The sequence below is a fragment of the Neofelis nebulosa genome, chromosome 5 (assembly GCF_028018385.1).
Source record: "Neofelis nebulosa isolate mNeoNeb1 chromosome 5, mNeoNeb1.pri, whole genome shotgun sequence".
Lineage (NCBI taxonomy): Eukaryota > Metazoa > Chordata > Mammalia > Carnivora > Felidae > Neofelis > Neofelis nebulosa.
Genome location: NC_080786.1, coordinates 54138252 through 54154897, shown reverse-complemented (window position 1 = coordinate 54154897; position 16646 = coordinate 54138252). Strand labels below are relative to the sequence as shown.

Below are 16646 nucleotides of genomic sequence, written 5' to 3'. Positions count from 1 at the left end.
TTCCTAGCTGAAGTTAACTTTCCTTAAATCCCTTCTCACACATTTTCTGTCTCTAAGTAAATGAAACAAAGAGATAAAGGCTAACTGGATAAAGGCAGAAACAGATTAGTGCTCACCAAAATATAAGAACATTTGTTGACAATAGAAGCCTCAAGACTAGTGTCTGAGTCAGCTTGGGCGGCCATAAGAAAATACCACAGCCTGGGTGGCTTAAACAGCCATTTATTTCTCACAGTTCTGGAGGCTGGGAAAGTCCAAGGTGCCAGCAGATTGGGTGAGAGTTCTCTTCCTAGCTTGCAGATAGTCATTTTTGTTATTTCCTCACAAGATGTAAAGGGAACTCTGGTGTCTTCCTCTTCTTATGAGGACACTTCTCTCATTTTGGGGGGGCCTCATGTAAATCTAATTACCTCCTAAAAACCCTACGTTTATTACCACCACATCATGGGGTAGGATTTCTACATCTGAATTTTGTGTGTGGATGGGGGACACAAACATGAAGTCCATTACAACTAAATAAAGATTCTTCTAGATAAATGATTTAACTTGAATGCTGGAAGTTTGTCAGTTTTGGGGAAAGGTCCCTGTTGCGGTATGTTTCACTGGAATGAACATGTACCATGGTGGGTTCTGACTGATAGCAGAGCAGTGGCCAACACCCTTCTCCGTGGAACCTAGAGGACTGCATGTTTTGTCAGTTGGAGGAAAGATTCATAGCAAGCCCTAAGAGGCCATGAAAGGTACCTTCAGCAAAAAATTAGACGCCCTCACTTTAGAAAACAAACATTGCGAACCCCAAGGTATCGATGGCCTTCAGAAAAAAAACCAAGAGTTGTTTGAATATATAATTAAAGATTTCCACCGGCTAATGTCAGCAGCCAAAGAACTTCTTAGTGTTGATATCTTGGCCACATCTGCTTTTCCAGGCCTGATACAGAAGATAAGAGTCTATGACACAGAGAAACCAGATATGGAGAGAAAACTGAGTAGTCTTTGCCATATTTAAATCAGGAAATGGCTGGTCTTCTCCTATTCACAGCTTCAATAAGTGATTCTCACCCCGATATTACAATATTTAAGGAATTCTCCAAGATGTCTTCAGGAAATTCTCGCTCTTCAAATCTCTGTCCACTAACACTCTATACTCCAAAAATTAAGATAAATAAACTTACTGTTTAATCTAAAAGCCTGCATGACTCACATACAAGTTTCATATAGTATCTTTAGTATCCAAATGAGATAAACAAAATTATATAAATCAAATAGAAATATAAATAAATATATCTAAAAAATAAATAAATATATAAATAGCAGAATTTGTTCTTAAGATGGACAGACCTTTGAGATATACTGTAGAGTAAAAACAAACTGAAAAACAGCGCACATATCACCCAATTTTTGAGACAAATGCATAAAAATGGTATTTTCTATAACATATACAAAGATTTGGAGAAAATGGTCTGGAATGAACACTGCCAAGTGGGATGAGTACTTACTTGAGGAAAGGGTTAAACAACCTCCACAAAATACAAAGAATCCAAGCATGTGCTTTAACAATAGGGGTTCCCAAGGACAAGTTCCATTTGGACCTCAGAGAGAGAAGACACACCTGTGTTGGGGAAAATAATAAACAAATACATTTAAATAAAAGGGGATGGAAAAGTAATCACTTCATCCCATTGCTGTCCTCTCCCATTCAAATGATGCCTTGGCCTCCACTTCCTATGGCAAAGAGAAACCAAAACTAGAGCAAATTGAAGTGAATGCAAGCAATTTAGTTCTTGGCCAGGGCTTCCTAATCATTTGCAGGACTCAGGGCTGCAGTACTAATGAATATCAATATGTAATATGTCCAAATATTTAGAAGGTATAAAGCAAGTTAGCACACTGTTAAATGAAATATATTCTGTCTTCCTGGGGTGCCTGGGTGGCTCAGTTGGTTAACCATCCGACTTTGGCTCAGGTCATGATCTCGCGGTCCGTGAGTTTGAGCTCCGCGTCGGGCTCTGTGCTGACAGCTCGGAGCCTGGAGCCTGCTTCACATTCTGTGTCCCCCTCTCTCTCTGCCCCTCCCCCATTCATGCTTTGTCTCCCTCTCAAAAATGAATAAACATTAAAAAAAATTTAAAAAGAAATATATTCTGTCTTCCTGACTTGACAGATATTCCTGTAAAATGACATTGAAGGTCAGGTAAAGTTAGCCTTCTTGGAGTCCAACACCAGTATAAGACAGCATTAGGTGAGCTGGCTCAGAGTCCATAGGCCACCCTCTTGTTTTTCCACTGCTTGCTTTGTCCACATGGTGAGGGGCTTTGTACACATAAGTGGACCACTCAGCTCCGATGTGGACCACCCAAGCTCCATCCATATCCCTTTAAGCAGCTGTCTTTGGTGTCCCCTTGCCCTGGTATGTGCATTCTGGTGGTATATTCCACCCATAGAAAGTTGGACTTGGGGAAAAGGCCTATGTAGGGCCTAGAAGTGGGCTTAATGCCGTTTGGACAGGGAACTCAGGGTCTCTCATCCCTTGAGTTTGGTCTACAAGTTGGGGTAGGGGAGGAACAGTCTCTAGAAGGACACATCCCTTGGGCCTCACTGACTGCTCCTCCTGTGGAAGGTGCAAATAGGGGAGGGCCATGGTAGGGCCCTCTGAAGCAAGTTCCCAGGGCTGGCACTGGCCTAAGGTCAGTACTACTCTTTGCTTGGGGAACTCTTGGGTTCAGGTCCTGAGGAGTTAAGGGATGTCAGGGGTCATTTTGACTACATTATACACCCAAGTCAGTGAATTAGCCTCATTTTTCCCACTTTGTACAAAACATGGATAGTTAAAAATATGAACAACACATCAAAGACTTTCTCCTCTATAGTCAGTCAGAGAAAGATAGATATCATATGTTTTCACTCATATGTGGAACTTGAGAAACTTAACATAAGACCATGGGGGAAGGGAAGGGGAAAAAATAATTTTCAACAGAGAGGGAGGCAAACCATAAGAGACTCTTAAATACAGAGAACAAACTGAGGGTTGATGGGGGGAAGGGGACAGGGGAGAGGGGAAAATGGGTGATGGGCATTGAGGAGGGCACTTGTTGGGATGAGCACTGGGTGTTGTATGTAAGAAATGAATCATGGGAATCTACCCCCAAAACCAAGAGCACAATGTATACACTGTATGTTAGGCAACTTGACAATAAATTATATTAAAAAAAAAAAAAAAGGCTTTCTCCTCTGTGAGAGATGCCCAGGACTGGAACAGAGACTGATTAATGAAACCAGACTCACCTCTTTCATTTCATCATCTTATTTCACTGGCATAGCAGGCAGAATTGTTCTCTGTCCCTCTTTTGCAGACCAAGTAAGGCTGAACTTACCCAAGTTGAAGTGCAGATGATGTGATTCTACTGCACTAACCATAGGATCTTGTTTCCTGTTTGTATTAGTTATTGCTGGATAATAAATTCCCCCCAAATTTATCAGCTTAAAACAACAAACACTTATTATTTCATAGTTTGTGTGGGTCAGGAATCTGGAAGTGGCTTAGCAGTCATGAAAAGATTCAACTGGGGTGAAGGATCCACTTCCAAGCTCACTTACATGGTTGTTTTCAGTCTTCAGTGCCTTACAGGCTTGGATCAAGAGTTTCAGTTCTTGGGGCGCCTGGATGGCTCGGTTGGTTAAGTGTCTGACCTCGGCTCAGGTCATGATCTCACGGTTCGTGGGTTAGAGCCCTACATCCACCTTTCTGCTGACAGTGCAGAGCCTGCTTTGGATCCTCTGTCTCCCTCCCTCTTTGCCCTTCCCTGGCTCTCTCTCTCAAAAACAAGTAAACATTAAAAGAAGAAAAAAAGGGTTTCCGTTCTCTGGGCCTCAGTTGCTTATCATACCATGTAGGCCTCCTGGAAACCAAAGAGGGAGAATTTCAGGAAGGGGAAAATAGTCAAGTGAGTCAATAGCATACGGAAAAGGGGACCTCAGATCTAGCATCTGTAAGGTAATTGGTGACCTTAGCAAGAGCAGGGAGTGGGTCAAAAACGATATTACAATTGGTTGAGAAGTGAATGGGAAGAAGGGAAAAGGAGATAGGGCCAGGAGATCCCAAACTAGGGTCTGGTGTTGGGTTGAGCCACCTGGGGAGCCTATAAAAAATATGCGTATTTCTTGTAGTTAATTATAACGTACTATATATTTGATCCAAATATTATATATTTGAAAACTGCTAAGAGAGTAGATCTTAAAGTGTCTTATCACAAGAAAAAAATTTGTAACTATGTGTGGTGATGGATGTTAACTAGTCTTATCGTGGTGATCATTTCACAATATATACAAATATTGAATCATTACATTGTATGCCTGAAATCAATACAATTTTATATAACAGTTATATCTCAAAAAATACCAGTTCCTAGATACCCCCCCCCCTGCTTTTTGGGGGGTAGGCAAGGAAGCTGAGGTTGAGAAAAGTTAAATAACTTGCTCAAATTCCCATAGCTAGAAGAGGGCAGAGCTGGGGTTAGAGCTTAGGCATATCTGGAAGCCAAAGTTTGTGTGGGTAAGCAACATACCAGCCTGGTTCCCCACAAGCCCATGTGAACGTGAACAAGCTCTCCACTAACAGCTTGTAGCCCTGTGTGAGTTCCAGTTATATGATCTATAAGAAGGTAGCTTATATGTAAAGAGAGTATAATATTTACCTTGTGCTGTTACTGCGATGATTAAATAAGATAATTTGTTTTTAATATCCTTTTGCCCAGAGACCACTTGGAATGCACCTATAGTTATACAAGCTGGCTTACTCACTACAGTGAGGGAAATGCACACCATGGGAAACCTTGGAGGTGTCTCAGTGAGAGGGTGTGAGAATATATTATTAAAGGATTTGGGCTTTTATTAACTAACTAGGGGGCAGGCTTAAGAAAGCAGGGGTAGTTCTACGAATATGTATCTTCATAAATGTTATCCATAGAGAGGGCAGACTAGAGTGAGGCTAAGGCTGTGACTGGCCAAGAAGCAGTAGTCATTTTTATTAGCCAGGATAGCTATGTTTGGTATTTTGTGGCTTGGACAATGTTCACATTTTGTCTGTGTTCAGACAAGATTACATAGTGGTCTTGTTCTTGTCTTGATCCATCATGGTCACAGAGAGGCCATATCTGATGTTGATGTTCTGTGAAATTGTTTATGTTCAACAAAGAGAACATCAAGGCCCAATAACAGTGCCCCAGGTCAGTTCTTTCTTAGAATATATAAGTACCTACTATGGTGTTGGATTCATGGGTGCTCCACCTGTAGGGGCTAGGACTTTCATTGTACTCACCCACACTGCCAGCACAGGACCTTTGAGTCACAGTGAGGCAGGTGGGGGGTTGAGACTTTTGGAGGAATCTAAAAGACAGAGAGGTCTCTTCAAGCTGCAATGAGCCATCTCCCCCAGCTTCAGGCATTACATGAGGCCATTTCCATGAGCTCAGGGGTATTTCAGTCTGTGGAGAATTCCAGAAACAACAAAGAGAAGGCTGCAAGTTAGACAGCCCATCCTGGATTCTGCCTTTGCCGCCTTCCTGAATAACCCTATAGTGAGCACTACTGAGAGCCAGACCTGGGCTAGAGCCTGTGACACCCACCACTTCATGTAAGACAGACGAGCAACCATACTGAAAAATGGAATGAAAGAGAACAGTGTGGTGAGGGTCACCAACAGTCTAAGCAGTGGTTCCCACACTTTCCCGAGCTTTGGAATCACGTGGGAACTTTAAAACTATTGATGCCTGAGTCCCACTTCACCGAATTAATTGGTGCGGGATACTACTTGGGGCATTGCGATTTAAAAACAAAAACAAAAACAAAAAAAACCTCCCTTGGTGATTTAATGCATTGCAAAGTTTGGGAACCGCTGATTTAATCCATACACCTTCACGGTTTGGGGGGGGGGGCGGGTCACGCAGCTGTTAATCGGATGAAAGCTGTGGCACCTCACTCCAGGCACCCGTACTTTGGATACAAAACTTGACCTAGAATTTCAGGGGGGTTGTAGATCTTAAGAAGCAAATCGGGGAACACCTTGGGCGGGTATCTCGTGGTCCCCAGTGAAAATTCCCAGATACAGGAGTAGCTAACCCTAATCATGGTGCCATGAGTTCTCTGATCCCTCCAGAAAGAATGGCCCTTGTCCTTCTCCTTCACAGAAGCCTCAGCTTAGTCTCATCAAGCCGAGTTCCCTTAGGGCAAGGGCGCCGACAAGCAGCAAAGGCTAGGAGGATTTGCGCAAGTGTGCGAGTGTGCACGCTGGTGTGCACGCCAGTGTGCACGCGCGGGCCGCTGGCAAGCGTGCGTTTCCGTTACCGGAGCCCCGGCAGCCTCAGACTGCGGCTGCAGCTGCGGATGCGCGCCCGGCACCCCCTCCCAGTCAGTCCCCTCCCCCGGTGGCTCTCGCTCGCCCTCTTCCCTCCCCCCGCAGCGTCGGCAGCCTCCGAGTGTGCCGGGCAGCGCTCAGCACGCGAGCCCCTCCTGCAGCCGCCCCGGCTTGCACTGAGCGCGGAGCCTGGAGCGCGCGTGGCGCCCCCTCCCAGCGGCAGAGCGACGATGAGCCGCGGCGTGGGGGTCGTGGAGAGCAGGTGAGCGCATCTGCGGAGGTCGGGGGATTCGGAGGAGAAAGGGCAGAGCGGGATGGGGGCCGGCTGGGCCCAACAACGACGCGTTGCAACAGAAGCTCTGCCCCCTTGAGCACCCCCACCCCTCCCGGGGCTCTGTCCTTGCCCTTGCAGGGGAGGGGGCGAGAGCTCCACTCCCGTCCAGGCACCCCCGCTCCGGCCACACAAACAAAGCTCACTTCGGTGGCGCCGCCTGCCCCGCGCGGGCACAGAGCATGGGGGGAGCGTTGGCTCCCCCCATGCTCTACCCCAACCCTCTATTCCTGGCCGGGGGTCTGGGTGCACTGCACCGCACCTTGCGTAAGGCAGGCGGCGCCGGGGTCGCGCGCAGGTGCCCGCGCGAGAGGCGGCGGCGCGCAGCTCCGGAGGCCCCGCGCTCAAGGCCCGGAGGCGGGGCCTACAGGCGGCGCTGCAGCTCCCTGCTGCCGCGTTTTCCCCCGGCACCTAGCTACCCGGCGCTGCGGCGGTGTCAGGTGGGCCCGATTTATTCACATCCTCCTGATGGAGGCGGCTGCGGGAGGCCTGCGGGTGCGTAGGGGGGCAGGTGGCGCTGCAGCGCCCCCTTGCTCCCCGCGGGCGGATTCGCGCTCTTCCCGCCTCCGCGGGTGACTCTCCGCCCCCCGAGGTTGGGTTTCTGCTGTCCTCATCTGCCCCTAGCTCCTGGGCTTCCGCTCTCGGGAGCCCCTGCATCCTCTGCACCTGGAGGAGGACTTGGGCGGTCGCTCCGGGCGGATGTCCGAGGTTTTGTTGAGCACTGTCTGCGCTTGGGCTCCCTAGCTTTAAAATGGCTTGAATCGAGGGCAGGATTAGTTCCCTTAACGCTCCCCTTTGCCCTTGTGTGGAGGCTCTACCCCCCGGCAGGCAGTCCATCATGCCCAATGTGGCACTAAAACAATGCCTCACGCACAGAAGGCTCAAATCAGTATAAGCCTGAAGGATTTCTATTATTGTAAAGGTAGCCAGTGCCTCTGTTTGTCACCAGCGTTCCACAGACCTTTAAAAGCAGCTGCTTTTTACATGGGAATGTTTATTAAGAGCTAGTTTTGGGACGCTCTAACGGTATTGTGGTCGTGTTCTCCAGAGTTACTGTCATCTGCAAAAGGAGGCTTTTAGCATTGGATGTAGTGTTTCAGTAAGGCATGTGATGGGCGGTTTGTGAAATATATACTTTAGGTAATCCTCTCAATTGCAGTTAAGTGCTTGCAGGAAGTGACCCCAAGTAGGCAGAAACGCTCAGCAAAGATTCAGCCTGCAGAAAATTTTCTTTTAGGACAGTCACTGCTGCACAACAAAGTTTCTGCACGAACAACTAGAGCAAGGAGAGACTGCCAACGTTTAAAGTGTCCACGACTTCAGTTTTTTGTGAATCATTAAACATTAGGCCCAGTTTCTCACAGGGTGGAGAGAGGTTTGTTTTTCTGCCACTGTCCTTTCTTTAAAACACTGTTGCAATCAGCAAGGCAGCCCGGAAAAGTCTGTGTGCAGATAGGTTTTACTATTTGATTTCTTGACGTAAGGCTCATGAATAAAACCACAGTGGGACACAGACTGAGTCCACATTGAACATCAAAAACACTTCTTTAGAGGGCTTCACCCAACAGTAAGTCTTGGGAATAATTGTTAAAGAGAACTTTTGAATTAAATTATGGCTAAAAGTAAAGTCCCCCCCCCCCCCCCCAAAAGAAAACAATAAAGAGAGGAAGTGAAATGAAATATAGTATGTGAAATTAACACAGTTATTTACACAAACAGAGCTAACTGAACTTTTCTGCTGGCCACCCAGAAATATGAGCCCTTCCTGGTATTTCTGTGAGATATGGACCCGCCCCACCTCTTTCCATGAAAACCTGTTAGTTCACCATCTCTGATCTTTCTGGCCTCTCAGGGAGATTGTTGCTAATGTGTCATTTTCATGTTTCAGTATGGCAACAAAGTCGGTATAATTCTGTATCAGACAAGGGTGAGGTGCAAATTGTCTCTGTAAACTTATGTAAAGCACCCTACAGATGATGGCTATTGTTGCTTGTAATTTTTAGTAGCTGCACAGGATTCCATTCTCACATTTTTGGCATTGTAAGCTGTTTGTTATAGATTTGTTAAATACTGAGGAATAGAGAATCTCTATGTCTACCATATTCTTTCATTTCTTTGTCAGTGAACTTTTTTTTTCAGTGCAAATTATATGCCAAACCATGTGTTGGGTGCTGGGGATATGGAATCCTTGGCTATACACATACCCTAACTCACAACTTTTTGTTTCTTTTCAGTTCCCAGACTTGTAAATAAATTACAGCAGAACAGTGCAATAACCCCATTAATCCAGGTGTATATCAGATGTTGTTGGCTCAGGGAGGGGAACAGAGAAGTGATTCCTTCTTCAGGGCTGACTCATGGGAATTCCCCTACCGCATACATCGTCAGCTCAGGCAAGCTGTCCTTGTCCACCCCGGGCACTTACAATTTCTTTCTCTTTTCCGCCTACCCTCCTTCTCTTCTCACTGTTAGAAATGTTCTAGCTTGGTTCCAGTCCTTTTCTCTGCTGGCCCCACTTCCCTTTGGAGTATATTATGCAAAGTTCTCATTGATAGTTATAAGAAGGAAGAAGGGAATAAACCTCAAAACTGTTCCCCCCAATTCCTGTCACCCCATAGCTGCCTTTTAGGCCATATCCCCAATGCAGTTTAGCATTGGTTTACCTTGCTCTCGCACCAGCCGGGGTCATCCTCCATTCACAACTGTGCCCTGTAAAGCTGAAGTTCTAAATACTTTACTTTTCCTTTCCGAAGATGATGAAAATCCTTTGTGTGTATGTGGGTGCGTGGGTGGGTGGGTGCGTGTACACAATCATGTAGAAAACACAAGCTTCTTAAGTGACATATCACAAAGCAAACACGTCTATGTAAACACAACCCAGGTCAAGAACTAAAACATGGCACCCCAAAGCCCCTCTCACTCTCCAGTCCCTCATAGTCGTATTTCTCCTCCCTAAAGGAAAGAGAGCTTAATTTTGTTTGTTTGTAAACTTTATAAACATAGAATCATACGGCATATAATCTTCATGCCTGGCTTATTTTGTGTGACACTACATTTGTGAGAGTGATCCACATTGTTGTGTGTAAGTAGTTCCTTCCTTTTCATTGTTTACAGTATTCCATTTTACGATTGTATCGTGTTTTTTGATCCATTCTACTCTTGATGAGCATGGTAGTTTCCAGTTGTTGCCTACTACAAAAAATGTGCAATCAATCCTTCAGCCTTTCGATACCCAAAGGCCTACCAGTTTCACCATTATTTTTTCCTATTGGAGTAACCTAAAGAGGGATAGGGGTAGGTGAAGGAGCCGGCTGGGTGAGCCAGCCCTGTGGATTTTTCATCTTTGCTAGCGCTAAGTACCTTTGGAGGGACTGAAGATTGTGTTCTCATTCAGTGACCTAAACATAGAAGAAAAAAAAACCGTGGGATGGCTTCTTTCGTGAGTAAGCTGATTGGAAGTGGTGATCTTTAGAAAAGAAAGAAGAAAAGAAACTAGGTCATGATGGGAAACCAGCTTGGTTTGGGAAATATCCCCAAAGGGATGGATAGCTGGTGGCCCAGGGTACCCACATCTCTCCTGCCCTCCTCTCTCTACCTTCCCTTTGTTGAGTCTCTCATCTACCCCAGGGCTAGTTGTGGAGGGCTTGCCTCAGAGGAAGTCTTTCTGTCCTGGCTTGTATGGAGGGGGACTGTTGGCTTCTAGAGCACAGTTCTGAATGAAGGCAGTTTCCCTGGAGTGTGCTTTAAGAATAAGTAACCCCCTGGAAGGTTTTTGTCACCTAGTACTACAAGGCCTTGGGCTTGGCTGGCTCTTGTGGTCTGGGGGACTGAGGTTTTCTTTAGAGAAAGTCTTAGGCTTCTGGGCTCAATACAAGCAGTGTGTGAACCTGCAAGTTGTCAGGGGGTCGGTTCTGACAAGTTTAGGCAAGTCCCCATGTGAGATGCTGAGGACAGTGGGTTCGGGGACCTGTACTATTGACTTCTTCCTCTGCTTTCAAGTTTTACATCTTCCCAGGGTGGAAATGCAGAGACTACTCAGCAGACTGAATAATTGCCACTTTGCATCCTGGCAGTTGCTATCAGTTTGGTTATAGAGTTAGGATTTGTCCACCTCCCTGACCTTCCTCATCTCCTGCTTCTCTCCCTCTGACCACACTTGCTCTCCCTCTGTTCCTGGACCTTGATCAACTCCTTCCTGTCTCAGACAGGAGCTGCCCCCACTACTCCCATTTCTTCCCTCTTGTCCATTTCTGCTTGTCCTTTGTGGCCCAGCTTACATGTCACTTTCCCAGGGAGCCCTCCCCAATTCCTCAATCTTAGAGGAGCTCTCTTGTCATTCTCTCAAAGCACTTCTTGTCTCAGATACAGGAAGTCAGGCTTCCCTATCAGGCTGATGGGTTTTGTTGCTTTGTTTACTCGTATCTGGCACATACTCCACATGTGTTAGTTGAATGAGTGAATTGATGAGAAAACCAAGACCTGAGACAAGTTGGGAGATTGTCTCTGCTTATAACTTGTTGTGTGATTTTGGTTATTTATCCACGTACCCTCTCCTAGGTTCCCATCTCCTCTTGTAAAATGATGCATTGGATTGGAAGATCCTGTGGGTTCCTTTCATTTGCAGCTTTTTCTGAGCCTAACAACTAGAGGATTCTGTTTGTGGGGAGGCAGCACTCTTTGAAAATGCAAGATGGACTTAGCATCATGGTTTAATTGGCTGTTTTGTTAGTCACATGCTTGTGATCTTAGCATCAGAGCTCAGTTCTTCCTGTTCTCATAGCCTGCTCTGGGCTAACCTATAGCTTATGTTTGTTTTTATTTTGCTCTTCTGGCATCATATACATATGTATTTGTTTTCTGATTAGTCTCCCTTCTCCATTAGGGTGCTCCATGGGGACAAAGTTCATGTGTCTTGTGTTACTTTTATATCCCCTCTGCCTAGCACAGCACCTGTTGTACGGTAAATAGTTAGATGTTTGTTAATTTGAGTTGATAAAAAAGAGATCTGGGGGCGCCTGGGTGGCGCAGTCGGTTAAGCGTCCGACTTCAGCCAGGTCACGATCTCGCGGTCCGGGAGTTCGAGCCCCGCGTCGGGCTCTGGGCTGATGGCTCAGAGCCTGGAGCCTGTTTCCGATTCTGTGTCTCCCTCTCTCTCTGCCCCTCCCCCGTTCATGCTCTGTCTCTCTCTGTCCCAAAAATAAAAATTAAAAAAAACGTTGAAAAAAAAAAAAAAATTAAAAAAAAAAAAGAGATCTGTATTACAGAGAATATTGATTGCATTGGGGTTATTCCCTAGGAAATATAGTTATTTCATGATTAACTCTAGTTTGTGGCTAACATAAACTCTTTTCCACTTTCCTTAACCCATTTGCTTATAGGTTTTACTTTGCTTTTTATGGTCCGTTTTCTAGAAGGTTAATAGGGGCTGAAAGGGGTAAGATACTGGTTGGTTTCATTCTGGTGAAAAGTTAGTTAGAGGAGGACTTGGGGCTTATTATGGATTTAATTATACCAAAAAAGTCTTTCCTATATTTGAAAATTACCTTCACAGGCAGTAGGAACCTTAGTAGGAAGAGAGACTGGTGCTCTGTCAACTGCTTGGCAGAATTTTTTGCTTTTGGTTGTGAAAAGGTATTGATAAAAGCTTGGGCTCTGCAGTCAGATGGACCCGGATTCTTGGGTAAGTTACTCAAGATCTCTGAGTGTTATTTCCTCACCTGTGAAATGGAGATAATGCTAGTCCAGTGACCGGCACTTGAAAGATTGTCGTGATGATTAAATAAGCTCTGATCGACGCATGCCAAGTCTTTGGCTGAATTTCCAGTACACGGTAAACATCTAATAAATACAGGCCGTTGTCATATTAAGGTTTTATTTTTACCTTAAGGGTTGTTAAAAAAAAAATTAAGTGGAGAATTATTACTTCTTGAGCCAGATTTGGGTGAAATCATTCCGATGCCTGATATCAACCTGTCCAGGCGGCACAGAGTCAAGCCGGGTGCTGAGGTTGGAGAACGGGCTTCCTCAGAGGTTAGGATTCTTGAATTCTAGTTGCATCTCACCCTTCACCAGCCGGTGCCGGCTCAGCCAAGTGACTCAATACCTCCCGAGCGGCAGTGTCCTCATCTGCAGGTGGGGATGGCAGTACTGGCCCTGCTTCCTGCTTCCTGGCAGAGCTGGTATGAGGAGCTGGTGCTCTCATGAGTTTGAAAGCGCTTTGGAACTTTTAAGGTAACTGCACCCATGTGAGAATTTGGTGTTGCTCTCAGGTTTCATTTCGTTGCAGCTGTGACTTAATTCCAACAATAATTGGTTTTATCCATTTGCACATATTTTACCATTTTATTTTATCTTTAAAGATTTATTTATTTTTGAGAGAGGATAGGCTGGGTAGGGGCAGAGAGTGAAGGGGACAGAAGATGCGAAGCGGGCTCTGTGCCAACAGCAGCAAGCCCAATGTAGGGCTCGAACTTAAACTCATGAAACATGAAACATGACCTGAGCCGAAGTTGGACGCTTAACTGACTGAGCCACGTGGGTGGCCACACATATTTTAATATTATCCACATTTCCCAACAAACATGCAATAAATACCCTCATTGAATATCAGCCCTTTGAGGTTTCAAGCCTGTTCTTTCAGTCCTGTAGCAGCTCAGGGATTTTACTGTGCCAAGATGCAGGGTGTTTTTGTTTGTTTCCCCCCCTCCTGTAAGGGAAAGGGGCTGTACTAATCCTGGGAAGCTCATAGGTATGAGGCAGCATTTATATTTGATGTTGATGTTGGAACTGCAATAAAATTTTACCTAATAATAATGATTAAGTCCAGATCAAAATTTAAGGAGCTTTAAATGCTAAGTAAATGTCTGTGCCCCTTTCCAACTTACCTTCAGTCCCTGAATTACACTGAGAATATATGGAATGGGTGCTATCTCTCGATGGTTGCTGTGGTTTTACGTTAGAGCAATGCACATGGCAAAAGAGAGTGTGGGGGCCTAGCATTCATGTAGTGGTAAGGAGCCCTGTGGGTCCACTAGGGTCTGCCTCCTCCACGTGGCTGGACTGGGCAGGTGCGCTGCCTTGCGGGCGGGTTCCTCCTCGTCGGGTCTAAGCCCTTCCCCCTGAGCTGCTCCCCCTGAGTGTCTGGCCACTAATCTCATCTCAGACACCACTCACTCTCATCCACTTCATGGGAAAATAAAGGATTTTATACAGAGGCTTTCTGGGTTTTAGCAAAAGTTCTAATATCTAAGTAGACGTATATATGTCTGGAAACAGAGATAAGCAGCTGTAGAAAGGGGAAAATGAAAGCGCTAGTGAAGAGGAAAGCATGCTTTTGTTGAGGACACAGAAGTGGGTTTTAACCAGGCATATTTTGTGCAATATGAATGGCTAACTTTCAATCCATGTTCGCATAATTATTTTCAAATTAAAAAGCATAGCGACTGCATTATAAGAGGCATGAGTCTAGAGGAAAAAAGATGTAATGGTTGACTTGTTCTTTTATGCGTCTCAGTAAAGACCATATTTTAGCCATTCTTAGTTTCTTGAAGCATTTCCCAATTACAGGATCACCACCACCGCCCGACCTTTTGAGCAGGAGTTGAGGATTAAAAAATGAGAGGATTTAAGTCTGAAAATGAGAATGTGTGTATCTCCTAGAGTCGTGGAATTTGGGAAATAGCAAATACTTGGGGAAGCTTACCAGTGTAAAATCTTGAATCGAGGAGGTTTACCACGTCTGGGATCCCAAATAACTTGGGGGTGAAGAGGAGGGAAGGGAAAGCGGTTGGTCTGCTACTGCTTTAGCCATCGTCACCCTCAGTTTACCACCAGGGTTGAGGGTTGGGGGTGGAGTGGCGGGCAGTGACGGAAGGCCTGGTAGCAGGCAAGTACATGGGCTTAGAAATTCTAATGGCCTAGAGTCAAGTGCTGCTTTTCTAGCTGTTAGCTCTGTGGCCCTGAGGGAGTTAAGTAACCTGTCTGAGCCTCACTCTCTGCATTTGTAAAATGGCCTTCACAGGCTTATTGGGGTGATTAAATGAGAAAATAAAGATTTTAAACACTCTAAGTGCAAATAGCATCATTGTTTTCTTCAGAATCATCAAAGATTCTGATTCAGTGGGCCCAGAAAAACTGTTTTTGGAAGTCACCTCCCATAGTTCTAATGTTCCTCAGACCATACTTTGAGAAGTGCTCTTCTTAAAGGATGAGTAGGAGTTTTGACATCAACGGGAGGGCAGGGTGTCATTTACATGCACTTACAACTCCAGGGGGCGACCTAACATCATAGCACGTGTCCATGGAGCACCCAGAGTTGGGGTACATGACTTGGAAGGCCAGAGGCAGTGACCCTGTGTGGGGGATAATGATAGAGTGAGATGTGTGTGTGTGTGTGTGTGTGTGTGTTAGCCAGGGTGTGCTTGGGACACTGAAGATCTTTCACTCTGGGGGACCACTTAGGGTGGGAGACCAGGGAGCAGGGTGGAGGTCCTTGTGTGCCCTGCTAAGGAACTTAGGCTTTAGCCACAAAGCAGTGAGAAGCACAGAAGGGTGTAAACAAGGACATGATTAGACCTCACTGATGGTCACATGATGGGTAAGCCAAGAGAGTGAGACTGTAGTTATATATAATATTTATGAGGAAATTACAATCAGCTAACCAGGTGGTGAGAACCAATGAGAGAGAGAGAGAGAGAGAGAGAGAGAGCGCCCCAGTGAGTGAGTACACACATGAACTGAGATAGAGACAGCGTGTGTTGAGGAGGGGGCAGATTGGAGAGATATATAGAGGAAGGCTCAGGAGGACAAGGACCAGCTGCCCGATGAGGAAAAGGGGGCAGGAGCTGGTGCTGGCTGGTTCCAGGTGGGTGATCTAGGGATGGAATTCTCTGCAAAGGCAGATCAGGAGGAGCAGGTTTTCATGAAGAGGGAAAGCAATGATTAGTTAAGTGCTGACCGTATTTAATTTAAAGTGCTGAAGTGACCACCAGGTCCCAGGCACCTGGAGAGACCTACTTATGGGGGAGCTATGTGTGCCCTCAGTACTCAGAGTGCCACATCTGAGGGAGGAGGCCAGAGAAGCAGAGCAAGACGACCTGGGAGAAGGAGGGTGACTCACTGAACTGGATGGAGGGTCTAGATGCCAGTGCAGGATTGGAGTTAGGATTGTGTTCCTGGAGAGGTGACAGAGGAAGGCCAGATGGCTGGGCGTGGATGCGCAATACTGTGAATCTTAAAGGTGCTGTGATGTCTCCCCAGGGTGTGACAGGACAAGAAGTCCATCAGGTGCACACCTGATAAGCTCCATTGAGTGTTTGGCATGGAGTCAGACCATAGGTGGAGAGTGAGAGGGCCAGGAAATCTATTGGGGAAGGAGAGAGTTCTTTAATTTGCAACATTTCTGGAGAAGCATAGTATAATGATCATTTTGAAGATTTTCATAATTATTTTATGTAAAATTAGTATCCTGTTTTTAAGTTTATTCATTTATTTTGAGAAAGAGAGGGCTCAAGTGCATGAGCAGGGGAGGGGCAGGAAAGAGGGAGAGAGAGAATCCCAAACAAGCTGCATGCTCAGTACAGAGCCTGACGTGGGGCTCAACCTCACAAACCATGAGATCATGACTTGAGCTGAAATCAAGAGTCAGATGCTTAACAAACTGAGCCACCCAGGCGCTTCTAGTATCTGTTTTTAAAAGTCTTTTTCTTTTCTTGCTCTAGTGATGATCATCACAATGCCTCTTCAGAAGAAGAAGGTATGGTACTCTAAGTCATTGTTGAGTTATTAAAAAACTTAATCTATACTGTATAAAACATTTGAAGTCTTAGAAAATGATTATTTATTGACTGCAGCCACTTTGTTCCATTCAGGCATTCACTGGCTGTTGGCCTGCAAGCCAGCCTCCTTCCATGGGGGTCAAGAAGAAACCGAAGAAGGAGCCAAACCACTCAAGATTGGTAGGTGGCA

At 45.6% G+C, this 16646-nt stretch overlaps 1 protein-coding gene and 1 long non-coding RNA gene across 3 annotated transcripts in view; one reads left to right on the top strand and one right to left on the bottom strand.

Annotated features, from left to right (window-relative positions):
* Nucleotides 1-764: 764 nt before the first annotated feature.
* On the bottom strand, nt 765-5563 carry LOC131512099 (uncharacterized). Its single transcript, XR_009261960.1, has 3 exons — nt 5315-5563; nt 1497-1609; nt 765-1139 (listed from the first exon to the last, which is right to left on the bottom strand). It is a non-coding gene; the product is annotated as an uncharacterized LOC131512099 (long non-coding RNA).
* Nucleotides 5564-6119: 556 nt separating this feature from the next.
* Nucleotides 6120-16646, top strand: part of LOC131512092 (uncharacterized) — a 44870-nt gene continuing 34343 nt past the window's right edge. Inside the window, exons 1-3 of one of the 2 annotated variants that reach the window (XM_058730353.1) lie at nt 6120-6611; nt 16400-16434; nt 16550-16636. In XM_058730353.1, coding sequence (XP_058586336.1) covers nt 6130-6611; nt 16400-16434; nt 16550-16636 — 604 coding nt within the window. In that variant the 5' untranslated portion in view covers nt 6120-6129. Of the gene's footprint in view, nt 6612-15475; nt 15544-16399; nt 16435-16549; nt 16637-16646 lie in introns of those variants that run through there. The other variant, XM_058730354.1, reaches the window with a different exon arrangement.